General features: G+C 35.8%; 1 protein-coding gene across 5 annotated transcripts in view; it reads left to right on the top strand.

The window, feature by feature from the left end:
- Positions 1 to 26,656, top strand: part of MAGI3 (membrane associated guanylate kinase, WW and PDZ domain containing 3) — a 267,622-nt gene that overhangs the window by 151,795 nt on the left and 89,171 nt on the right. For 4 of the 5 annotated variants that reach the window (XM_033861658.2, XM_033861654.2, XM_073809429.1 and 1 more), the window contains exon 2: positions 10,869 to 10,985. In XM_033861658.2, the coding sequence (XP_033717549.1) occupies positions 10,869 to 10,985 (117 nt within the window). Of the gene's footprint in view, positions 1 to 10,866; positions 10,986 to 26,656 lie in introns of those variants that run through there. The other variant, XM_033861659.2, reaches the window with a different exon arrangement.

Here is a 26,656-nt window from a genome sequence, read left to right as displayed (position 1 = left end):
CAAAGGCAGCTACTTTATGGGAGTTTTGTCACTATTTCTGTCTGAACGCTTCTATCTCCTCTCCTAGGGATTGGGAACAGCAACTTATATACCTTTTGTTTTGTAGATCAACATATACATTCAACATGTATCAATATTTTGTACTCAGAGTCTGCAAAATGTGCTATGTTTATGAGCTAGGGTGTTGTATGTCAGCTTCGGGCATTTTCTCAGTGTAGTCTAAATTGTTTTGTATTCTTTGGAGTTGATATTTGATGGACAGAGATTAACTCTTTTTTTCCTTCTATTTTTGATTATTTCTCCTCATTTTGTTCTGTACTAGAGAGCCTTTTGTAAAAGTGACTTATATTGCCATGTTGCCCAGAAGACTCCCTTTCAGTTCTTAAACCTAAATTCAGACTATCAAGCTAGTAAGGCCATTTGGTACCCTTGATTGTGGTTCTTACTTTGCAGTTTCTTAGTTCTCACTAATTGATATTGGAATTTATAGAAATTCCCATTGTCTTTTGAAATAGATTCTTTCCTTGCTATTGGTTTAGTTTAGGGGTACAGATTCCTTCCTTCTTCCTACCCTCCCTCCCTCCCTCCCTCCCTCCCTCCCTCCCTTCCTTCCTTCCTTCCTTCCATCTCACCCTTCCTCCCTCCCATCCCTCTTTCTTTCCTGCCCTCCCTCTTTTTTTTTTCTTTTTTGCTGGTATTCTTTTGTTTGTTAAGACCCTTTAAAGGGAAATGGGAGACTGGAGATCTTCTGACACTTTCATTTACGTTGACATTTTCTGAAACGTCCTGATTCACTCAGACTTATAGTTGAGGTGAGTGGGGGGGGGGAATGGTTTTTAGTGGAGGAATCTGAATAGGGGGATATACATAGAAATGGCCATTTATCTCTAAAAATGTTTCTTTGAAATTTTGACATTTTTTGTAAGGATGATAAAGAAATCCTTTTAAATATGTTCCTGATGAAACACAGAGATTAGAAATGAAGATGGGAAATAACAAATTATTTTTTAACGAATGTTGACTCTCCCTGGAGTCAGATCAGTTTTGATGTGTAATATAGTTTTTAGGACCTTTAAACTATCTACTTTGGAAAATTTCTAAGGCTTGGGATAAATTTCTATTTTTAAAAGATATCAGAGAAAAAGAAGCTATTAAATTCCTTTTTTAATAGTGGTTAATTATATCAGCCTACTGCCTGAACCTAGAAGTTGAGATTGTTTACATAATGATGCATCTTAAAATGCAGTCTGAATTCTGTAATAGTCATTTTTTTTTCCACTCAGACTTCTAATCAAGCACATCTGTATTCCCTTTCAGCTATCTTTTTATTAGCTGCTACAATGAAATATCAGTAACAGATCTTCTACCTCAAGTCCTGGACATTCTGCTGAAGCATATAACTTTGATTTGCAGAAAACCCAGTTTTCTGTTTTCAGGGAAAATGACAAGGCACAATAGAGGGCTTTGTACCCTCTTGTCAAAAGGATGAAGCATTAATACTATGATTCAGATTTCCGTGTGCCATCCAGCACTGGTTATCTGGCATTCTGACAGGTTTGCTAATGATTCCTGATGTGAGTGCCACAAAGAAAAAATTGTAAATAGACTCAGGATAGCATTTTAGAAAAACTGTTTTTAAGAACTAAATCTACATGATCCCATCAAATAAAAGCTTTGAAAAGAAAAAGACCCACATTTGATGATTTCTTATTTTTTCTACTGTTTTCTGCTAGGAAGGTTCATCTTACTTTGCTCTTTCTGATGCATGACTTTTAAAGGGAAAATTGTGGTGATTTTGTTGTGTCTTTTCTAGAATTGTGATTTTCATCTTACTTTTCAAATGTAGATTTGAATATTCTATAGCTTATTTATCAATTGAGAGTTTCAGTTAAAAGCAAAATGGTTGGAATTTAACCTCGGTATGGGGAAAATACTACTTATTAAAAACAAATGATTAAAGGAAAACCTAGACAAATAGTATCAGCTTTTACATAGAACTTTTGCAAGTTTTTTGTCATAATGCTCCACTGGGTCAGGCTTCCTTTTCCACGAATGACCTTTGAAGGGCAAAGTTTTTGAAAATGTGGTTTCTAGTTTTTAAAAGTTTTTTCTCATTATAGTAATAGATGATCACTGTAGAAAATTTGAAAATACAAAAACCATGAAGATAAAAGTTTTTTTAAATCACCCAATAATTATACCTGCAATAATGTTTTAAGTATTGCTAATGTTTAAGTATGAGTTTATGTATGACCCTTACATTTAAAATATTTGCATATCCTCAGGTATGTTACAATTTGGGGGTCACACTGAATATTCTGTTTTGTGACCTGCTCTTTTCACTTAAAATACCTTATGAGCGTTTGACCACATTGTTATAATCAAAACTTACTTTTAACAGTGCTGGTTAATGAAGGGATTTCTGTGAGGATTATAGTAAACGTGTTTGTCGGAGATGAATTCCATTTAAAACTGTCAGTATAGCAATCACATTATCAAGTATCATTTTGGTGTGTTTAAGCGAGTGTTTACTCAGAGCTGTGCTAGGTATTTTGGAGGGTAGATACAGAGATGAACGAAACATAGTTCCTGGCTTCACACAGGCTTAAGATCCAGTGAGGGAGGCCAACATGTACCCCATTGTTTGTAGTAAGAACGAGCGGGGAGGAGAGATGAAAACAGAAGTTCCTTAATGTGGACTTCAGCGTTCTGCCTGGGTGTTGGCTTCAAAGAGCAGGTGAACAGGTGGTCAATGTGCAGGCCTTTTGCCCTAACGGTATTTATGTGTATACAACACTGTGAGTCTCCAGGTGGAGTAGACACAAAACTGAAACCAGCAGGGGAAAGAGTTGAGTGTGGAGGTTAGAGGGTAGGGCAGGGTGTTAGCAGGACTGGGGTAGTTGCCTCAGAAGTAAGAACAAATATAGATACAACAGCATTCTCTGGGCCACCAACTTTTTATAATATTTATAACTTGGATTCCTGGCCATGCATCAGAATTTTTTAGAGAAATGATTGTTACTTGCAAATACATTCTACACAGAAATACTTGCTTTATTTAAGCAAATAAAAACCATAAAAAACTTTCAAAAAAAAGTATACAGCATGATAATGGGTTTTGTTTACACATAATTTGAATATAATGAAGCAATTTCAGTGCTGCATTAATATTGAATTCTACATGTAGTAAACAGTGTTAGGCTTTTAGGGATGGGTATATTTAGTTTGGTGTAGTTCAGGGATTTTTCAGATTACCTAAACCAAAGAGTTCTTACTTTAGCTATGCTTCCAGTTCTTCTGATGGTAAATGCATTAAAAATAATAATCAAGGAAGGGAGGGAAGGAAGAAAGGACGGAGAGAAAGGAGGGAGGGAGAAAACATTTCTAGGGTGTGCTGGGAAAGGACCAGATGTGCAGCAGCAGACTTGGCCTTAAACTGCCAGTGATGTAGGACCCAGGGCAGTAGATGAAATCTGACCAATGTGTTTATGATAGCTGCTTCCAGGAATCAGTGGAGAATGGACACTCATTTTAATATGTACTACTCCCTAATTTGTAATAGAGACAAGGAATGTGACCTCCAGCAGACAAAGACAAATACTGTTTCTTCTCATTTACATGTGGAATGTAATAGAGATAGAAATAGAAACTCATATTCTCATAGAAATAAAGAGCAGAATGGTGCATTTTCTTCAGGGGCTAGGTGTGGGGGAAATGGGGAGATGTTGGTCAAAGGGTACAAACATACAGCTCTAAGGTGGATGAGTTCTGGGGTTTTAATGTACAGTGTGATGACTGTCATACCAGATGATATACATGAAAGATGTTAGAGTAGATCTTAAGTGCTATCTCCACACATACATAAAATGGTAATTATGTGAAAGGATGGGGTTACAAACTGACCTTAACTATGGTAATTGTTTAACAATATATACATGTATCAAATCGTTGCATGCATAGCTTAAACTTATGTGTATATTTTATGTCAATAATATCTTAAAAGCCTGAGGGGGAAAAAAAAAAAGAACGTGACCTCTGTTAGCAGGAGACTTTCTCCTGACTGGTGAGGTGGCAGCAGGATTCTGTGGAAGACAGCAACACCGCTTGATCGCTTCAGTCTGTGTTTCTTCACACTGTAACTCAGAAGAATACTGAAAACTGGCCAGTTTTAAACACTAAGTGGCTCAAGAGATTCCAGAAGATTTAGTGCTTTTCAAATTTGGGACAGAATAAGAATTTAGTTATATAAATTATTTAAAAAATTCATTCGGTTCCACTTGCCTATAATGAGAGTGGAACACTTAAAGAGTTATATTGATAGGGGTTGTCTAAGTTTATAACCTTGAATATCCTCTTACACCTTGAAAATCCTCTTACAGATAAAAGACTGAATAGAAATAACAAGGTGGCATTTGAACACAAATATGAAATATAGATGTGACCAGTAAGAATATATCCATAGTTGCTAGCTTATAGCAATTATGAAGGTCCTTGGTGTCATACCTGAGTTAGTTGAAGTTCTTTTAAATTATTGTCACAAGGTTCTACTCAACCCACTGGCCCTTGGAACTCTTGTCTCAGCTTGTGTGAACTCTTCCTCACTTCCTAAGAACCAGCTATACTGGATTTCTCTCAGTTCCTGTCAGCACTGTGTTCTTTCCCACCTCAAGTAAGTGCCTTCGCATGTACCACTCCCTCTACCAATCCCCCCACCTTTTTTTTTTTTTGTCTAGTTGGCTTCTATTTATCCTTCAGGTTTCAGCTCCAGTGTGATTACTCACTGACGGCTCCCTAGACTCCCTAGACTTAGGATCCAGATTATAGATTCCCACAGTGCTCTATGCTTCTCTTTCATAATGCTCTCGAGTTTGAAATTTCTTTCTCAGTGTTCATCTTCCCTGTGAGACTTTTAGTTCAGTTGGGTGCACTCTCATTCACTGCTTTACCCGCAAGAGCCTACTATTCAGGACTCAGTAAATCTTTTTTTACACGATAGATGTAACTTTCATAGAAGGGTGGGCTCTTATGAAAGATGGTGTTCTAAGCTTGTTTTCTTGTAAGCTTAAGCAAGAGAAGAAATTCATGGAAAGGAGGGAGGGAAGGAGGGAAGAAGGGAGGGAGGTATTCTAGCACAGTGCTTATAGTGCAGGTTCTGGAGCCAGATTAACTGGGTTCAGATCCCAGGTCTGCTACTTTCAGTGATACAACCTTGGCCGAGTTACTTAACCTCTCTGTACCTCAGCTCCTTACCTATAAAATGGGAATAATAATATCTACCTTAAAGCTTTCCATGAGAAATGAGTGAAAACATATAGCATATATGTACAATATAATAATTATTATTATAAAATAGCAGTCCTAGTCATCAGTGTTCTGATGAACAGAATTTGAGGAATTGGCATAAAAGCTGTAATTAAAACTTACTTTTAAAGACGTAGAGCTTGCTGTGTCAATGAAGAATTTACTGTAGCATTTTGACAGAGTCCAAATAAAGTTAATTTCATCGTTTAAGAAACAGTTTAAAGTAAAGTTTTATATAGGGCTTCCCTGGTGGCGCAGTGGTTGAGAGTCTGCCTACCGATGCAGGGGACACGGGTTCGTGCCCCGGTCCGGGAAGATCCCACATGCCGTGGAGTGGCTGAGCCCGTGAGCCATGGCCGCTGAGCCTGCGCGTCCGGAGCCTGTGCTCCGCAACGGGAGAGGCCACAACAGTGAGAGGCCCGCGTACCGCAAAAAAAAAAAAAAAAAAAAAAAATATATATATATATATATATATATATATATATATATATATATATATAGTTTTGTATATACAAAGAATACTGTATCAGTTAAGTGAGCATTCTAAAATTTCCTGCATTAGATGATGTAGAGGGTGAAATGAACAATTAAAGATACAAAATTAAGCTGACTCATTTGTTCTGTGTGCTCGATCCTGGCACTAAATCTGTAAAAACAAACCATGACCTTGGTCCTAAGATAGCTGACAAACTTTTATGTTTAACAACTGTATAAGATATTTTAAATAACTTTTGTGCCACAGAATATATTTTACTTTGAAATGTGTAGATACTGATTATCTAGAAAAGCCTTGTTCAAATACCATTTACAGTTTCACAAACAAGTGGACTGCAGTTTGGTTTATTTTGTCTTAGGGAACTCCTGCCTTGAACCAAGGAGCCAGTTTGGAGTTACGCTTATGTATATCTTTTTCACTAGTTTCATGGAGCTCAGGATGTAGAGGAAGCAATAAAATGCAATGCTCTTCTGAGTCTATGTCTAATGGGAAATGACTAGTTAGTAACATCAGTTGTGTTGAACTAGTTAGATTGAACAGTTTGCTGGGGAACTTCACCAGGCTATTTACAGTCATCATAGTAAGGAAGAAAAGTGGGACGTGATTATGCCCGTACTTTGCCTTTGAGGAAAACAGATTTTTTTTTTTTAAGTTTATGACATCTATAGGTGTGGTTCCAAGACTAGAGATTTCTAAAAGAAAAGTTATGTGACGAAATTCTTATGGGTACAAAGAATGTTCTGAGCAGCTCAGGATTTTTAAAAGATGTATGTGATTGATAATTGGATGGAACGCAGTCACATTTGTACAGTGCTAAGTAGACTGTAAAAAATAAACATTGAAGAATTTCCTTTACTATTGGCCAAAGCTCAGAAGGAGTTTAGATACTTCATAGAGCTCAAAGAGCTTTTAAGGTTGTGTTTGAAGCAAGAGCAGTGAGAAGGAAGATGTAGACTTACTGTGAGAAGACGTTATTGGTAGCAGTTTACAGGCAGATATCAGTTCTGTACCATTCTTACTTTGCTTCCATAGTCTTGAACTGGAAGAATTACTTTTCCAACAGTAAAAGATAAAACAAACAACCTCAAATGAGGGAAATTAAATTTTAAAAAGATGAGATCATAAGAGTATTATTCACTTTAAATGAAATTAAGTTTTCAAGACTCAGCTGAATTGCCCCCCAGGAGTTAAAGGGACTCTCAGGTATGATCTCAGGGTTATTGTCGATATTCTTTGTGAAATCGCGGAGAATGTGGGAAGTACCAGGAGACTGAGGCAAGACAAATGTCGCAGTTTCCAAAAAGGCATAGATTGAGAAAAACGCAAATCCACTTCCCTAAGTTTAAACTGCGACAACATTGGAAGAGATTGTAAAAGATAAAACTAATAAAATATTGAAAGTGTTTAGAAAAGAAAGGGGTGGTCTCCATGAATCAACGTGAATGTATAAGAACAAGACATGCCAAACTGACCTTATGTTTTTCTTCTTTTCAATTGTATAATTACTACTGGATTAGACAGTAGTAAAGACATGTCATATCTTGACTTTGGCAAGTGGTTGACAAAGTCTCCTAGACTACCCTTACAGAAAAGACAATGAAATGTTGGCAATTGGGTTGGTTTACAGCTGCTTGCATGACCACACCTATGCCAGCATGCCACAATGTTTACCTAAATAATAACCAGTGATTCTATATACTGATTCCTTAAAGAGAAATGGTAGTGAATATTAATTGGCATACACTCAGAAAGCATGAATTTGAGTTATGAGTTCTTTTGACTGAGGATTTATATATTGAAACTTGAGTGCCTGGATTTATTCATATGATTGAGATTTCAGTTATAGACTTTTCCCCTCCTGAGCTGTGTATGTAAGATTTACAGATCTCTTTTTAAGTTTCATAAATCAACTCGATTTATAAATCACTTAAAAGTCAAAGAATAATCTTAACACTTAAAAGCAAAGGCTGGCTGGGTAAGAATGCAATTATGAAGAATCTTTTTTCTTATTTGTTTAACAACTGCATTAACCCCAAGTAGATGTTTTCATACTCTTGAAATGTCAAGTTTCTGTGAAACTCTCCTTAAACAAAAGCTGGAAGTTCATATACAATTCAATAATATAGATAATCTCAGTGGTGTCTCTGTGAGCTAATGTTTCTGTTGGCCTTCTGGTAATTCCACAGCCATCTCCCTATTCAGGATATTTGTACTTTTTTTTTTTTTTTAAATAAATTCCCTGGAACCACATTGAAGTGGAAAGCATAATATTCTGTCCCCTTACGAAAGTTGTTTTTGGTTTCTTGAAGCAAGAAAGTCCATGATGACTGCTGTATCCAATATATTCTGTCATTAATTATTATTAATCTTAAAGAATGCCAATCCATATAATTTGTTAATCTTTTATAGTTGACATTTCCTTGATATTTGTAATATTTTGTCCCCAACCTCAGAAAAGTGTGATGATTTCTTTGAATAGTTGCGCACTTTAAATATCCCATTTATGAAATTGTACTTCACCCTCTTCTTTGCAACTGTTCATCTCAGCATTGCATCCAGAATCCCCATAGAAGTTGAGGGTGAAGATAGAGTGCAGTTCCCATCCTGATAAATCTAGGTGTTATTCTTTAAATCTAATTCTTTCCGCTTTAATGATTCTCTGTCTTAAGGTCTTGTGGGCCCTTGAAACAGGAATTGAGTTGTTTACCTTCATTTTCCCTTAAAAGAGCCCCCCTCATGTGGTAATTTGTGATCTATGATTTTTATTATGGCTTTGTCTTGTTGTTTTTATAGATTAAAATCCAGTGTGGGTTTTTAGCATTGTATAGTTATCTCTGTGAGTTATGCCATATTTTATAGTAAAGCTTCAAATTAAAAAATTTGACAAACCTTGAATTAAAAAAGTGTTGATTTAGATTGTCTTCTTTAATAAAACAGGCATTAGCCTTTATCCAGATTAAAACTGTTTTTGAAAATACATTGGATAGCAGGTTTTTATGGAGCCTATATAGCTTATTTCAAATAGAAAAAAATGATGCATTCTCTGTCTAGTCAAAAACCCTAACCAAACTTCTGCAAGCATCACTTAATACTTTCAAGCACCTATGTAACAGTCCACAAAAGCTTTTGTGTACTGATTATTACAGTGCATTTGAAACACTCCTTATCTGATTTTTAAAATACGTAATGAACTCATTGGGTATGATTTTGTTCACTAAGCAATGAGACTGTACAGTATTAATTATGAATTGGGTTTTTCTTCTACCCAGCAATGAACAAGTTCCATAATATAATAAAAAATGAAATAATATGATTCCATTTAAATTGGAGTTGGGTTGGTGGGGCCCCGAACTGCCTGGCAGAAGCAGCCTCTAGGACCACACATTGTTCTGTGTTATTCCTGTAAATATCTTTCAGGTTTTCTTCTTTGATCACAAGTTTCTCCCCTTCCTCAGCATCTATTTTTGACAATGCAAAACAGGGACTTTTTGGTTTATGTTTATTAGTTTAGGATCTGAATGTTATCTCTAAACTTTAGAAGCTCTCTGATTTCCTGCTTATTTTAATACTCTCTCATATAGGTTATGTTTATTTATATATGTGAGAAAAGACCAAAAGAAGGGATTAGAAATGCTGTGTTACAGAATAATAGTTAAAAGAATGAACTGATCTGTAGTAACCTTTGATTTATCTAATCTGGTCATAACTATGCTGTTTCAAATAAAATAAAGAGTATATTTTAATCAACTATTCATTTCTTATTCAATAAGATAATCTATTTTGATTTAGCATTGCTCTTTTCTAATTGTCTGAAACCTTGTCTAATGAACAGTGTTTGGATTGCTTTGATGTTCATTTTAAGCTCAACCCTTATTATAAATTCACTGCAATCAGATTTCTGCAGTCCTCTATTTTTCTGCTTAATATTTCTTTGAGACCCCTAATATCCCTCTTTTTAATCTCCCATTTTCCCCACAAATAAGAAAAAACAACCTTTCACGCCTATTTATTCACATTGTATCTAGGAGTCAAGCAAGTGGACGGAAAATGCCTGTTCAATCTAGTGATAGGCAGAAGGTTTTGCATAGGACCCATTTGGCCTGTTAGAGATGATAAAGATGGCCAGTGTGGGTGGAACGTAGTTTGAGAGGGTGAAGGGTGAGTGAGTTTGGGTCGGAGATGGCCAGAGCTGAAACATGTAGGGCTTTCTAAGGCCTGTTTAGAAGTTTGAATTATATTCTAAGAGCAGCAAGAAGTCATTTGTGGCTCTAAACAGAATAGTGATTATCTGATTTATGTTTAAAAATCTCATTCTGGCTTCTTTGTGAATGGTGGGAGCAGGAAGGAGCCAAGAATGGATGCACGGAAACCGATTAGAAGGCTGTTATAGAATTCCAGGTGAGAAATGATGGTGGCTTAGCTTAGATGGTGGCAGTGGAAGTGGAGGGAAGTGGGCAGTTATGGGATATGTTTTGGAGGTAGAACTGACAAAAGTTGCTAATAAATTGCGTTGAGGAATAGAAGTAAAAAGGAGAAATTGAGGATGACTTCTAGGTTTGGTGTTTGTTCTGTTGGATTGGTGGTGGTAATTTTCCAAGACAGGAAGAACGAGAGGAGAAGAAAATAATGGGAGAGGATAGAATTAAGAGTTCTGTTTTGGTCATCTGAAATTTGAGGTGCTTATTTGACTTCCAAATATATCTGCAATATATAGAGAGTTTGATGAGTTTGGAGCCTGGTGGAGATCGGTCAGGGTTAGAGACGTGATAAGAATTTGGCACTTACCAGGGTATAGATCGTATTTAAAGTCATTAGATATTTGTCATGTTCTGTGACTTATACGTCCTCCCTCTCCTTCCATGTAAAATTATGCCTACATTGTGTATTAAAGTTGTGTATTTTAATTATAGTACCTATAATAGTTTGGTACAGTTATCTTGTTTTGGATAAAATATTCTGATTTCTTTTTCCTATTTATGGCTAAATGGTTTAAGGGTATTCATTAACTAGCATTGATATTTAACTGGAGATCTAACAGTTATGTGTTTTGTCTTGTGTGTTTTTTTTGTAGGCAAAGTCATTAATAAAGATTTGCGACATTACCTGAGTCTTCAGTTTCAGAAAGGATCAGTTGACCACAAACTGCAGCAAGTGATTAGAGATAATCTCTATTTGAGAACTATTCCATGTAAGTATGAGATGGAATAAAAGAAATGCAGCCAAAATATCTTTAATTAACTAATCAAATGTCTAGAAATAATTCACTAGAATATCTCATATGAAATTGTGGAGACTAAGTTGGGACATTGGAATGAAACAAAAAAATTGGATAAAGAGAAAAATTTTCAGAGGACTTTCAAGTGTTATATTTTAAAAATAGAAAAAGTAGAAGATTCTATATTTTGACTTTTTAAAAAAGTCATTAGACTTTAAAATTTTAAGAATATAAATGTACATGTTGCTCACTAGTTGTTTTTCCTATAAATCAATTTCTAAAGCCTATGCAGTAAGAAGACTATTTTGCTCTCAATGCCTGTACACTGAGAACAGATATTTTTTATTAATTATTAGGATACTACTAATTTTAAAATCTGCCTCTTCCCCAAAGGAAAAAAGGAGGAAGCATGCAGTGCCACCTTTGTGGTAATCCGCTTTGAATTTTTATCTAGATGTTGGTGTATCTCTTCTAGTCTTTAATAGTTTTCATAGGACCTGATTGTTGTTGTAATGATAGTTTTGGCCTTTCATTGTTTTTTTTAACACATAACAAATCATGTATGCTTGGTTTAACTAGCGTAGGTCTGGGGAAGAATAAAAGCAGTAAACAATAAAAGGGAATAAAAGGACATTCTGGTTTGTTTTACTTTTCAGTATATTTGTAATTCATAAATTCAGTAATTTGTAATTGTGGATACTAGCTTTTATAAGGCCTCTGGAATTCTTGATTTCTTTTTCTTGTTATTTAATCTCACACAATGTCCAGTTCATCACCAAACCTTCCTAATTATGCTTCTTAAATACCTATCTCTCTGAACTACCATAGACCCTCACTCTTTCTTACTTGGATTTTAAAAAACAACCACAACAACAACAAATAGCATTATGTAGTTGCAAAGAGCTAAGTAAAACTGACTTCAAAATCTTGATTCTGGTGTTTTACTAGTTGGTTTACTTGGGCAGGTTACTTAATCTTCCTAAGCTTCAGAATCTCCATGTATAAAACGGGAATCATAAGGCTCACCTGATATCATTATTAGAATTAAAGTGAGAACATAAATGTAAACCACTTGGTCTAGAGTAGGTACTCAAGCAGTGTGTGGCCCGTTGCCCCATTCTAACTGTATCCCCTGACTCCAGTGTCACCTCAGTCTAGTCCATCTTTAAAGTGCACATCTGATTCTTTTCCATTTGTAGTTTATCCTTCAAAAAGTCCCGTTGACTGCAAGTCTAGACTCCTTAACATGGTATAAAATATTTTGTTTTAAAATCTGACTACTTATTTATGATTTCCTCCCATAAATCTACCTTGTCACATTTCAGAATTGCAATTCCTGCCTTCTTTTCTTTGCATTTGCCTGATAAATCTTTGTCCATCTTTTTATTCTTTTATCTTTCTGAATCTCTTTGTTTTACAAATAGTGTTGAACTTTGTAGTCAGTGTGAAGATATATTTATTGATTAGATCGATATCTTTAGTCTCAGTTTTGTCATGTTTTTCTATTTTGTAGCCAATGTGAAACTTTATATTTATTGATGTGATTGTTATCTTTAGTCCCAGTTTGGTCATGTTTTTCTATTTTACCCATGTACAAGTATTTTATATAAAAAGCCTTTCACTATGTAGTCTATTTTATTTGAGCTCTCTTTTCAGGAAGATTTGTATCTTTATTCTACTGGTTATCTCTGTACCTTTATATAATACTCTGTGTTTCTCATCCCTTTTTTTTTGTTCCTACTATGAGTAATATTAAAATTATCTAGTCATTTCTTCTTCCTCCTTACCTCTCCCTCTCCCATCATCTGACTTGAAGTAATATCTTTTTATTCCCAACACATATAAGGTAATCAGCGAGCTCATTCTGCTTTGCATATGCTTTCCTCATTCTGACCGTTTTTTGTTGCTTGATCTGTATCTATATTGGCAATGCAAGCAGCCATTATGTACTGTACTTTCCCCTTTATAATCGTCGTTTATTCTCCATTCTTTGGGTAGATACATATTTAATCAAGCTACCAACCCTTATGTTGTTGTTTCTTCAATAATTCTGGTTGTCTAAAGCTTGTTGTCTACCAGATTTCCATGAAAGGTTCACAGGATCATTACAGCAGTTTCTCTGTGGCTTTTATACTTTAAAGTTTGTTTGGATGGATATGACATTTTTGGCTCATAATTTCTTTCCCAGACTATCTTAATTATCTAATTGTTTTCTGGCATAAAGCATTGCTCTTAAAAAAGTCTGAAAACAATCTGATTTTTATCCCCTTATAAGGAACTTGGTATTTTGCCTGCATGGGGTGTCTCAGGGTAGCATTTTTAGTTTCATAGCTCTAGAGCTCCCTCCTTCCTTGTTAAAGCAAGGTAATAAAAATATGTACTTGTACTTTTTGCTGCCCTCTGCCACTTTTACTCGATCTTCTTTTTAACTTACTTCCACTGTCCTAGTTTTGCAGTTTCTCCCCAGCGTGAGGGGGAGAAAGGAGCCTTAGAAAGGAGCTCTACAATTTATTTGTTTTAATTCATAGTTTCCAAACAGCTACAGCTACTTCAGATCCTAACAGGAACTCCTAACTTAAAATTGAACTGCCCAAAACACTTCCAAGAATCTAGAAGCCCTAATGCATCAGTAGCAGTTAGCAAACTGAATGGTCACATCTGGTCTCTAAATGTAATTCTTTACTAAAAGATGCCAGATTGGGACTTCCCTGGTGGTCCAGTGGTTAAGAATCCGCCAGCCAATGCAGGGGACACGAGTTCAAGCCCTGGTCCGGGAAGAACCCACATGCCACAGAGCAACTGAGCCCGTGTGCCACAACTACTGAGCCTGCGCTCTAGAGCCTGTGAGCCACAACTACCAAAGCCCATGTGCCTAGAGCCCATGCTCTGCAACAAGAGAAGCCACCACAATGAGAAGCCTGCACACCACAACGAAGAGTAGCCCCTGCTCGCCACAACTAGAGAAAGCCCATACACAGCAACAAAGACCTAACGCAGCCAAAAATACATAAATAAATAATAAAAATAAATTAATTATAAAAAAGGAAATTAAAAAAAAAAAGATGCCAGTTCTTCCTGGAGAAAATTCTGATTCTCTGTCTGGGGCAAGGAAAGTACAAGGTGAGCTTGGAATATCCAATTGTATCAGAAAGTATGCTTAAAAAATTTGGGGGACATATCAGAAGAACATAAAGAAAAAAATGCCACCTAGATGGGGTGCCCACTGACAAAATCTGAGACAATTTAAACAACAAAATTAATAAGAGAGAAAGAGAGACTTCTACTGTTGTCAGACATTGCACTATAGATAAAACACAACTGTGACCCCTAAGAGAAGAGGAAAGGAGACTGCACACAGAGGAGTCCTGTAATTTCCTCAGCTTTCTTCCTGGAGGCACTTTTGAGGCTACAGCACAGTAAGGAAGAGCCCAGGCAGAGTTTAGCAGACTCTGAGTTGAGGGGACATATGAAATATGAGTTCAAGAAGTCTGAGGTGTTTGGAATTTGTAAGACAGGGTGTCAGAGAGGAAAGAACTATGAAGACAAGGAGTTCAGGCAAACTGCACAGGTGCCTCCTTGGGTCTGTTGCTGAATACTAAGCTGAGAATGTGTAGGATGAGACTTCACGTAGCAGGGCGGAGAACTGTCTGTGAGCTGTAAGATTAACAATACCAGAGCTTACACAGGACCAAGAGAAATTTGAGTTCTAACCAGACTGAGTGGAGAGACCCCGTTAGGGTCATGGCTTACTAGTAGGGTTAAAATGACCATAGATTAAGCTCCTTGAGGCCCATTTTAACAAAATTAAATATAAAAAGTCCCGAAAGGATCAAGTGAATATGCATGTAACTTAACTGTTAGTAAAAATAAAGGAAAGGGGGGGGGGGAAAGGAATAATCCACACTCTTTAAAGGAAGTCAACAAAATCTGGACACTGAATAACATAATACTCACAATGTCCAGTGTCTAATAAAAAAGTACTAGGCATACAAAAAAACAAGGAAATGCGACCCATAAAAGAAAAGTGAGCTGATTAAAGAAAAGAATAATAATTTTTTTAAAAAAACAGAAGGGACACAGATAATGACCATACCAAGAATTTTAAAGTTATCATAAATATGCTCAAGGATTTAAAGGACAATATGAACAGAATAAAGAGAAAACAAGATGTATACTTTTAAAAAGAACTAAATGGAACTTCAGAAATTCACTGGATGGGCTTAACAGCAGATTAGGAACTGCAAAAGAAAAGATCAGTGAACTTGAAGACTTAGCAATATAAACTAATCAAACAAACATGGAGAGGAAAAAGAGTAAAACAGTGAACTTTTTAAAAGCAACCAAATAGTGAGAGAGACAGAGAGACTTCTACCTCTGCAATGAAGGTCTAACTGGTACTGGATTTACCATCTTATCATAAACAACCAGAACTTGGGCAAGATATCTATAACAGCTGTTTTCAGACATTGGATTATAAGCAGAACAGGACTGTGATCTGCTCATATTGACCTATGGCACACTATCAAGCCAAAGTGGGGGAAGCAGAAAAAATATTTGAAGAAATAGTGGCTGAAATATTTGCAAATTCAATGAAAACTATAAACCCATAGATCAAAGAATCTCAACAAACCCCAAGAAGAAGAAACATTTAAAAAAAAAAAGATCAATGTACATAATAATCTCATTGCTGAAAACCAGTGATAAAGAGAAAATGTGAAAGGCAGACAGAAAAAGAGGTACATGCGGGGAATATAGAATGACTGCAGACTTATCAACAGAAACAGTACAAACTGGAAGTCAGTCAAATGTCATCTTAAAGATGCTGGAAAGAAAAAATGCCAACTATATAAAGTAAAAATATCCTTAAAAATAAAGAGAAATAAAGAAATTTTTGAGACAAAAAAGGATGAGGGAATTTTTCTCTAGCAGACTTGTACTATAAGAAATAGTAAAGGAAATTCTTTAGGTGGAATGGAAATGATACCAGAATGAGAACTAAAAGGAAAATAGAAAAAACTTCATAATTATAGTTCAAGATTTCAATACCCACTTTAGAAAAAGTAAGCAAAAAATCAATAAGTTTATAACACGAATAACACTTTCAACCAACTTGACCTAATTGTTATTTGTTAGAGCATACTACCCAATAATACAAGGATATACATTCTTTTCTAGTGCACGTGGAACATTTACAAATATAGACCATATTCTGGACCATAAAACAAGAGTCAGTAAATTTAAGAGGATTTAAATCGTACAAAATATGTTCTCTGATCATAATGGAATTAAATTAGAAATCATTTATAGAAACATATCTGGAAAATCTCCAAATATTTGGAAATTAAATAGCACACTTCTAACTAACTTGTGAGTTAAAGAATAAGCCACAAGGAAAATTACAAAGTATCACACATATCAATACAACATATCAATTTGTGGGATGTTGCTAGAGCAGTACTTAGAGGGAAATTTATAGTATTAAATACTTACATTAGAAAATAATAAAGATCAATGATCTAAATTTCTACCTTAAGAAGAGCAAAGTAAACCCAAATTAAGTAGCAGGAAGGAAATAATAAAGATAAGAGCAGAAATCAATAAACTAGAAAACAGAGAAATGATAGAGAAAAATCCGTGAAATCCAAAGCTGCTTCTTTCAGATTAATAAAAGTGATAAACAACAATGTTGAGAATGGGAAAGGTGGCATCACTGAAAATCCTACAGATGTTAGGTGGATAATAAGGAATATGCTAAACAACTTTATACCAATAAACTCAACAACTCAGATGAAATGGATAAATTCTTTGGAAGACAAAAACTATCAATGCTCACTCAAGAAAAAATAGATGAACTGAACAGCCCTCTATCTATTAAAGAAATTAAATTTGTAGTTTGTAACTTTCCCAAATTTCCAAAATTTGTAGTTTGTAACTTGTAACTTAAGGCCCAGAAGGTACTGGTGAATTGTTCCAAATATTTAAAGAAGAAATAATGCCAATTCTACATAACCTTTTCTGAAAATTAGAACAGTTCCCAACCTCACTCTGTGATCTGAGCATTATCCTGATTCTAAAGTGAGATAAAAACTAGATCAAAATTTTTCATGAACACAGACTCAAAATCTTTTAAATATTTTAGCAAATCAATATATAGCAATAGAGAAAAAAGATAACACATTATGACCAAGTGGGATTTGTCCGAGGAATGCAAGGTTGGTATAACATTTGAAGATTAATATAGTAACAGACTAGAAAAGACATGTGATCTTTTCAATAGGTGCTGAAAAAACATTTGACGAAGTCCAACACTAGTTCATGATAGAACCTCTCAGAACACTAGTCTGCCTGTTTATTACTCACTGCCTCTTGGCTTCAAATCTGCTCTTTTTGCCTGCTTATGATACTGTCACATTTTTCCCTTACCACCTGACACAATGTTAAGCTTCCTCGGTAGAGTGTGCAGGAAGGATACTAGAAAGAAGAGGCTTCTTTTCCTGGTTCCAGTGTGTCTTTTTCTTTTTGCTTCTGCCTGCAAAAAGATACTCAGTAAGTTTTAGCAGCACTCTACCAGTCAGCTACCCAGTGGCAAGTTCAGTAGTGCACCTGGGCAGGGGTAGGGAGGGGGATGAGGGGGAGGGGTGGGGGTGGGGGGAGTCCCAGCAGCAAGTTCAGGAACACCCTCATAGGTGGCTTCATGAGTTCCACCAATGCACCAGCTGGATTCCTCCCAGTTTCCTGATGAGTTCTGTGGGGACCCCAGCAGGCTTCCCAGATTTCAGCAATATCTCTTTGTAAGTGGTTTTCCAGTGGGTTTCTAGCAAGCCTAGCCAGTGTCCCAGCTGGTTTTCTAGTAAGTCCAAAACACCCCCTACATCATCCCTACCACTCAAGGCAGCTTGTTGGTGAATTTTATTGGTACTCCAGCAGACAGTTCCCTGCCCACCAGCCTCAGTCTACTGATTGTGAACCAGCCCTGTCCCAAGGCAACCCAGTAAACTTCTCTACCATCCAGTGGGCTGCTACACACCTTCTCCAGCAAGGTCTGAATCCCAGACTTTGAGAGCATCTCTTTGAGGATGGTACTCTTTAGAGTTCTCTTTTATTCCCTTTTAGTTAATTCTTTATAAATAGTTGATAATTCTTTACATTAAGCTGTCCTTGTTCAAGTTACCATCTAGTTTCTTGCTCCTCTTTGGACCCTGGCTGATACAGAATTGGTACTGGTAGTAGTTCCAGGAGACAGACCCTCCAAGAAGGGATTTTAGGATTGGTTTTGGTTGTGTACTTGGGCTTGAGCCCAGAGCCAGATTCCTTCCAGTGGGAAGTAGGTTGCTGGTAATTCGTGACAAGTGGCATCACAATTTAATCATAGTATAACCTGTGGCTGATTGTGATGAAGTACCAGCTGAGCCAAGTACCTTGGGACCCAAGTGACTGCTACACTTGACCATCATAGCAGTAATAATGGCTATAAACACTGAGGTATGGGGTGGATTCTCCTGAGTGCACCAAGCACTTAAACAGAGAAAATGACAGTATAAAATCAAATGGTTTATTATTATTAGAAACGAATATAACAAGATTTTAATAACACTTTTAAATGATCTCAACCTGATACAGCCATTTGCTAACAGAAAACCTTAAAAGAAGGGAACATTAACACAAAATAAATGCCAAATAAAACTCATCTAAAAATTTGAAAAGTAATACCACACATACTTAATATTTGAATTTTTCACTCCTGAAAGAAATGAAAATTTAAAGCACACAAAGTATCAATTGCATTATCTGATGGTCTTGATTTTTGTTTGGTAACAACTATTCAGACATAGAAAAAAATGTATTTCATTTTGCATTGACATTCATAGAATTGTTGAGTATGTCCAAAAGCATCTTCAGATTGGGTGTTAGCCATTGGTCATTCATATAAGCTTGTTTCCTTTTTTTTTTGGTTCATGACCTACTATTCTTTTTTTTTATCATCTTTATTGGAGTATAATTGCTTTACAATAGTGTTAGTTTCTGCTGTATAACAAAGTGAATCAGCTATACATATACATATATCCCCATATCTCCTCCCTCTTGCTTCTCCTTCCCACCCTCCCTATCCCACCCCTCTAGGTGGACACAAAGCACCGAGCTGATCTCCCTGTGCTATGTGGCTGCTTCCCACTAGCTATCTATTTTACATATGGTAGTGTATGTATGTCCATACCACTCTCTCACTTTGTCCCAGCTTACCCTTCTTCCTCCCCGTGCCCTCATGTCCATTCTCTACATCTTCAGCTTTATTCCTGTCCTGCCCCTAGGTTCCTCAGAACCATTTTTTATTTTTAGATTCCATATATATGTGTTAGCATACAGTATTTGTTTTTCTCTTTCTGACTTACTTCACTCTGTATGACAGTCTCTAGGTCCATCCACCTCACTACAAATAACTCAGTTTTGTTTCCTTTTATGGCTGAGTAATATTCCATTTTATATATGTGCCACATCTTCTTTATCCATTCATCTGTTGATGGACACTTAGGTTGCTTCCATGTCCTGGCTATTGTAAATAGAGCTGCAATGAACATTGTGGTACATGACTCTTTTTGAATTATGGTTTTCTCAGGGTATATGCCCAGTAGTGGGATTGCTGGGTCATATGGTAGTTCTATTTTTAGTTTTTTAAGGAACCTCCATACTGTTCTCCATAGTGGCCGTATCAATTTACATTCCCACCAACAGTGTGAGAGGGTTCTCTTTTCTCCACACCCTCTCCAGAATTTATTGTTTGTAGACTTTTTGATGCTGGTCATTCTGACCCATGTGAGGTGACACCTCATTGTAGTTTTGATTTGCATTTCTCTAATGATTAATGATGTTGAGCATTCTTTCCTGTGTTTGTTGGCAATCTGTATATCTTCTTTGGAGAAATGTCTATTGAGGTCTTCCGCCCATTTTTGGATTGGGTTGTTTGTTTTTTTGTTATTGAGCTGCATGAGCTGCTTGTAAATCTTAGAGATTAATCCTTTGGCAGTTGCTTCATTTGCAAATATTTTCTCCCATTCTGAGGTTGTCTTTTTGTCTTGTTTATGGTTTCCTTTGCTGTGCAAAAGCTTTGAAGTTTCATTAGGTCCATTTGTTTATTTTTGTTTTTATTTCTATTTCTCTAGGATTGTTTCTTTTTTTAATGATGAAAATATTTTGTTTTCTTGCCCTGATTTTGTTTTTGCCATTGAAATCTATGTTGCTTTTACTTCAGATTTTAGACCAGTTTCTGATTTCAGGTTGAAGTGTTCTGCAACAACATTCACTTCTTGCATTTCTTCTCTTCAAGTATTTACAAAGCACTGAAACTCACAGCTAATATCAAATGGTGAAAAATTCAGGAGAACTTTGTTGGATAGTGTTCAGGTAACATTCAGATCTCCCAACCAATGTCAAAAACGTTACACAGAATCATGTAGCGAAACTGCCAATTTAAGGTCTTATCTAGCCTTCAAAACTTGTAATATTTTTGGAACATCACTCACAGGATTTATATAAATATATATAAACTTATTAACATTATATTTGCAAGAACAACCCACCATTAGCAGCAGAGCCCTGACCACACACTTGCTGCATGGGAACAGCTGCAAGTAAGACTGACTGAGTAGATTGTGACTGCTGCTCTTCTCCAGGCTTCTGCCCTAGTCCCTGAAAATATCAGCTTTAACATTTGATTCTACTTTTCAGTGTTTCTTGCTCTTACTTTCAGTTGAAACCAGTAACATCTCTATCTCAAATTATTACGCTTTAATTCTCACAGCAGAACTATAATACCTTTTGTTCCCTCATTTTCCCCATCAACTGATTTTTCTTGGGATTTAGAAAAAGCAGATTTGCCGAGAAGCTCCAGAAAGGAATTCCTACATGGAAGCTATAATGTAAATGAACTATAGCTCTCATATATTGTTGGTGGGAATGCAAAGTAGTGCATCTACTTTGGGACTTTTTCTTATAAAGTTAAACATACACTTATCCTATGACCCAGCAATTCTACTTCTAGGTATTAACCTAACATAAATTTAAATATAAATCTACCCAAAGACTTGTAAATGTACAGCTTTATTTATAGTACTGTCTTAAATCTGGAAACAACCCAAACGTCCACGAATGGTGAATGCATAATCAAATTTTGGTATATCTATACAGTGGAATACACCTCAGTGATAAAAGGATATTTAACAACAAACTGGATGAATCTCAAAAGTGTCATACAGAATGAAAGAAGCCAGACACAAACCACTACTGAAATCAAATTACTGTATGATTTCATTTATATGAGATTCTATTAAAGGCAAAATTATCGTGATGACAGATCAGTGGCTGCCACAGGGTGGGAGACTGCAAAAGGGCACAAGGAGACTTTTGGGGGGCAATGGTTCCCAAAATTCATAGAATTGTACTGTTAGAATTAGTGACTTTTATTATAGATAAATTATATCATGATAAAGTGGCCAAATAAACTCCCCCAATTATATTCTTTTATATTATCAACAATTAGAAAATGAAAATTTACAAAAAGATATCCTGTATAGCATAAAAATATTTGAAATACCTAGAAATTAATCTAAATAAGTATAAAGTGTAAAGATCTCTATAAGGTCAAATTAAGGGACATTAAGGAAGATCTCAATATATTGAGATCTAAATATACTGAAGATCTAAATATATTGGCATTCTTGTTCATGGATTAAAGACTCAATATGGTGAAGATATCAGGTCTCCTCAAATTGATTAATAGATTCCATAAAAATTCCAGCATTTTTGGCCTGATTCCAGAAGTTATATAGAAAGGCTATGAATAGAAAAAACAAGGTAAGTGGAATTGCTCTGCTATATTTCAAGATTTATCGTGGCAGTATAATAATTACAACACTGTGATAATGGTGCAGGAATGGTCAGTAGGTAAACGGGATGTAATAGAAAGCCCAGTGATAGACACCCAGTCTTATATGGGTGTTTCTATATAAGATTCCCATGACAGAAGTGCCATGGCTGATCAGGGAGGAAAATAATTGACTTTTCAATAAATCTTGTTGAACAACATTTGGAAAGAAAAGGAAATTGGACTACTACCTCCCATCAAGTCCAAAAAAAAAATGTTTTAGTACATTAAAGTACTAGATATGAAAGGCAAGGCTGTAATGCTTTTCAAAAAGAATATGGAATATCTCCATGGCCTTGGAAAGGATTTCTTCAACAAGACACAAAAGCCATTAGCTATAAAGGAAAGGACTGATAAATTTGACTACATTAAAATGAAAAACTTCTGTCATCAAAAGACCATTTATAAAAAAAAAAAAATGAAAAGAAATCACAGAGTGGGAGAAGATACTGTCTGTTCTGCAACATTTGTTTCAATAATGCAGGTAAGTTCATTTGTGATTGGCAAGTAGGTAGGAGAATGATGTCGACTGAACCAAGGTAATATTGGTTCTTATTTCATTTGCCCCAGCTAATGTTTTGCATCATCAAGTAAACACAGAATATACAAACATAGCTGAATGTTGTATCTACTATGTATGATGCCTATTTACCTCAATTTCGCCTCTTTTCTCAATTTGAACTTGTGCTTTATCTTAAAATTGTTGATTGCACCTTTTGCCTTATCTTCGTTATTCAGTAGCCTCAACCCTCCATGTACCCCTTTCTGTCAAGCTACCTTTTCCTTTCATTTCTTTTTTTTCTTATTGTTTTTAAAGACAAAGTATTTTATTTACTCTAGTATTTTTTTATTAGGAATATAATATATCTTTTAAACTGTACTAATATTTTTCATTGGGATTGTTACTGATTTTACCAAGTGCTCTGTTTACAAAGTTGCAATAAGTTTTCAGAGATCAACCCTATCCTATTTTCTCCATAATCTTCTCTTATTTTTGGTGCATGATTTTGCAGAAAGCACTATCTGAAGAAAGCATATTTCACATTTTAGCAGAAATACCTCATCTGCAACACATATACCTGGGAAAAGGTGCAGTGCTTCAATACTGACACAATTATTTCACATTTTAACCTCTCTACAATTGGAATACATCTTACAATACATGAAATCTTTGAATTGTAATTGCCAGTTTTTTTTTTATTTTTTAGGGATAAAATAATCGTGCATTTTAGAAGCTGTAGATTACTTAGATTTGATGAAGTAATGTAGTATCCAGAACGTAAAGAACTACAATTTTAAAAAGGCAGGCAACCCAGTAGAGAAATGGCAAAAGACTTGAACAGCCACTTCACAACAGAAGAAATCTCTGTGGCTAGTAAATATATGAAAAAGAATGTTTAATCTCATAAGGCAGCTGCACATTAAATACAGAGTGAGATGCCTTTACATACTTAGCATGTTGGCAAAAGTTTAAAAACCTGATGACAAATATTGATGTGGACACAAAAGGATGCATATGATATTATTCCCTTCATATGAAGTTACAAAACAGGCAACACTAAGCTGTGTTGCTCAGAAATGCATTACTTAGTTGGTAAAAACATTTTTAAAAGGAAAGGAAATCATCATCACAAATGTCAAGATGGTGGTTACTTTGGGGGTGGAGGGAGGGAGAGATTTATGATCGGAGGCACACAAGGGGGCTTTTGGCACCCTGGTAATGTTCTGTTTCTTCACCTGGATGAGTTTGCTTTATTATTACTTGTTAAACTTTATACATATATATGTTTTATGTACTTTTCTGTATATTTCAGAATAAATATACAAAAGGAGGGAGGGATCAGTTATATCAAAGGTTGTTGATTGGCCAAGTAATGTGAGGACTGAGACTTGACCATTGGGTTAAGCAAAGTGGAGACTGCTGATGCACATAACAAATTTTCTCAGTGGGAGTGGTTGGGGCAGTGATCTGATTGGAATGGGCCCACGAGAGAATGAGAGGAGAGGAATTGGAGACTGAGTAAGCAGAACTTGGAGGAATTTTTATGTAAAAAGGAGAAATATAGTGTTGACTGGAGGGGATGTACAAAGCTTTACATTAAACATATAGAGTATCAGGAGAATAGAAAGGTAAATTTTCTGGAATGCTGATGGCAATGTGGTAGGGTAGGGGAAGGTAGAGAATTTTTTATGTGTATGAGAGTACATGTTTTGAGGGGGAAGAAGTGAAAATTTATAATACATTTGTAAAAAGAATGAACATTAAAGCTACTTTGTGAGTCTTGGAAATATATATGTTGGAATCACACATAACATTTTATGTCTGTTAATGGAAAGAATCATGAACACCATCTTGCTCAATGCCACATTGCAGAAAGAGAACAAAGCCCAGAGGGATTAAGTGCTTGCTTGAAATTGTACCATTAATAATCATCCCAGACTAAAACGCAGAGTTGCTCCTGCCCCTCGGGTCAGTGCTTTTTTAAATAGTATTATCTATAATATGGTTTGCTCTTAAATTGGGTTTTATGTAGTCATTATGTTTTATAGTAGAGTTTATTTAGATAATATTTAAATTAGCCTTTGCTGCATAACAGACTACCCTAGAACTTAATGGCTTAAAATAACCATCATGTATTATTTCTCATGATTTCATGGGTTGGCTGAGCTCAGCTGGGCCCACTCATGTTGCTGTAGTCACTGGAGGCTCAGCTGGGGTTGGAAGGGCTAAACTGGCCTCACTGACGTGCCTGGGGCCTTGGTGCTGTTTGTTGGTTGGGACTGTCGCCTGGACATCTGTACATGGTGGTGGGACTATTCCAAGGAGGCAAAGATGGAAATCTAGACTCCTGAACTTGCACAGCATCACATTAAATTATTCAAAGCAAGCTATAGTCCAGTCCAGATACAAGAGGTGAGGCAACAGGCCCCATCTCTTGATGGGAGGAGGTGCAAAATATGTGGCCGTGTTTTTCCATCTATCACAGCTGCTAATCATAAATTTAATTGCTGAATTTATTTTCTAATGTTAACTTTTAATATGGAACTAAAAGCTGTTGATTTGGGGAATCTAACAATGTAATTTTAGTCAGTATATGAGAAACAAAAATTTGATAATGAAAAAATGTTAAGAAAAAGGGAAGTTATGTTTTCCTAATTAATTTTGTATCCTGTGTGATGTAAGACAAAGAAGTGCTCATTTTTATAAAAAGCTGGGTAAAAATAAGGGAAAAATTCATTGATTACAGTCTTTGTTGCTTAGAATGTTGGCTTAATCATTATTTTCTGAGATCATCACCATTAATATTTTATCATCATCATTGTGGATTTTTTTCACATGTTACAGAATGTAATAGAATGTAATGCCACTAAAAAGTAAAAGCAATTAATAGTTTCCCATGAATTAATTTATAATAATGGTAGCATATTGCCAGGCCCTGTGCTAATTACGTTTGTAAAATTTCACTTAATTTATTTGACAACTCTCTATATTGAGTACCTACTGTGGTTCTTACATGGTGCCAAGACTTGGGGCTATTGCTCTGAACCAAGTAGACGTGGTCCCTGCATATTGCCATGCCCTAGATGGGAATCAAGGAAGGTTCTCTAAAGAAGCTTTCTAGGCCAGGACCTGAATCAGGGATGAGTAGGAGTTAGCTGAGGTAAGAGAGAAAGGGAATAGGAAGTCTTCCAAGGAAAAGAATGGCTTGGACAAAGGCCTTGCAGTTAAGCGAGTGCAAGGAAGGTTAAAAGAATTGGGGGAAAAAAAAAATCTATTATGACTAAAGCCTAGAATGTGAAAGGCGTGAGGCAAGAAAGAAGCTGAAGAGGTAGCGTCTGGATTTTATGCCAGGATCATGGGAACCATTGATGGGTTTGGAGGTTTTTCGCTCAAGATTGTTTTAGAAAAGTCACTGGCTGCAGTTTGGGTAAGGGGTGTAGCCAGGGAGAAGAAAGGGTTGACCCTGGGAGGCCAACAATACAGGCCATAGATAATGATATGAATTAAGTGAGTGTGAGAATGAAGACAGGTATATAAATCCTACAGGTATTTAGGAGATGGAATCAACCAAATTTGGTGACTGGATGTAGAGCAGAGGGAATAACCCAAGGTGACTGACAGATTTCTGGCTTGGAGTACTATTAGCAAATAGGGAGCATAAATAGAGGAATAGGCTTGGGAAGGCATCCTTGGCAGGACAATATCCCAACCCTATTTCCAGGCTAAGTACCTGGATCTCTTTTTTGTATTCTCTAGTATTTGAAATATTTCCAATATCAGTTCAAAAAAATATTGATTCTTGTTCAGTGAAATTCAGTAAAATATAGCAATGCTGCCATAACCTGAATTTATATCTTGGATCTGAAAAACATTTTACTTTGGCATTAATTCCTTAATAGATAGAAATTTAGTGCTCTGTTGCTGTAGTGAATTTCATTAAGCAATTTACTGCTTAATGTTTTGAAATTACTTGAAGAGAATAATGGCTAAGAAGCAATATGTGAATTCCTATCTTAAGCCCTAAGCCCTTTATTCATTAGTCTAAAATAATTTCATAATGAATGCTTGTTCAAGTTTTTTTAATGGAGCTCAGTAAGAGTTTTTAAAAGTTGTTTTTCTTTTTTTATTGTCCTTTACAACTCTAGTGAGTAAAATGTTAGTTTACATTTATGCTAAAGAAGTAAAAATATGTAAGGTAGCTACATGAAAATGAAGCCTATCCTT

The sequence above is a fragment of the Tursiops truncatus genome, chromosome 1 (genome assembly GCF_011762595.2).
Source record: "Tursiops truncatus isolate mTurTru1 chromosome 1, mTurTru1.mat.Y, whole genome shotgun sequence".
Lineage (NCBI taxonomy): Eukaryota > Metazoa > Chordata > Mammalia > Artiodactyla > Delphinidae > Tursiops > Tursiops truncatus.
The sequence above is the reverse complement of the archived record's forward strand: the minus strand, read 5'-3'. Positions and strand labels throughout refer to the sequence as shown.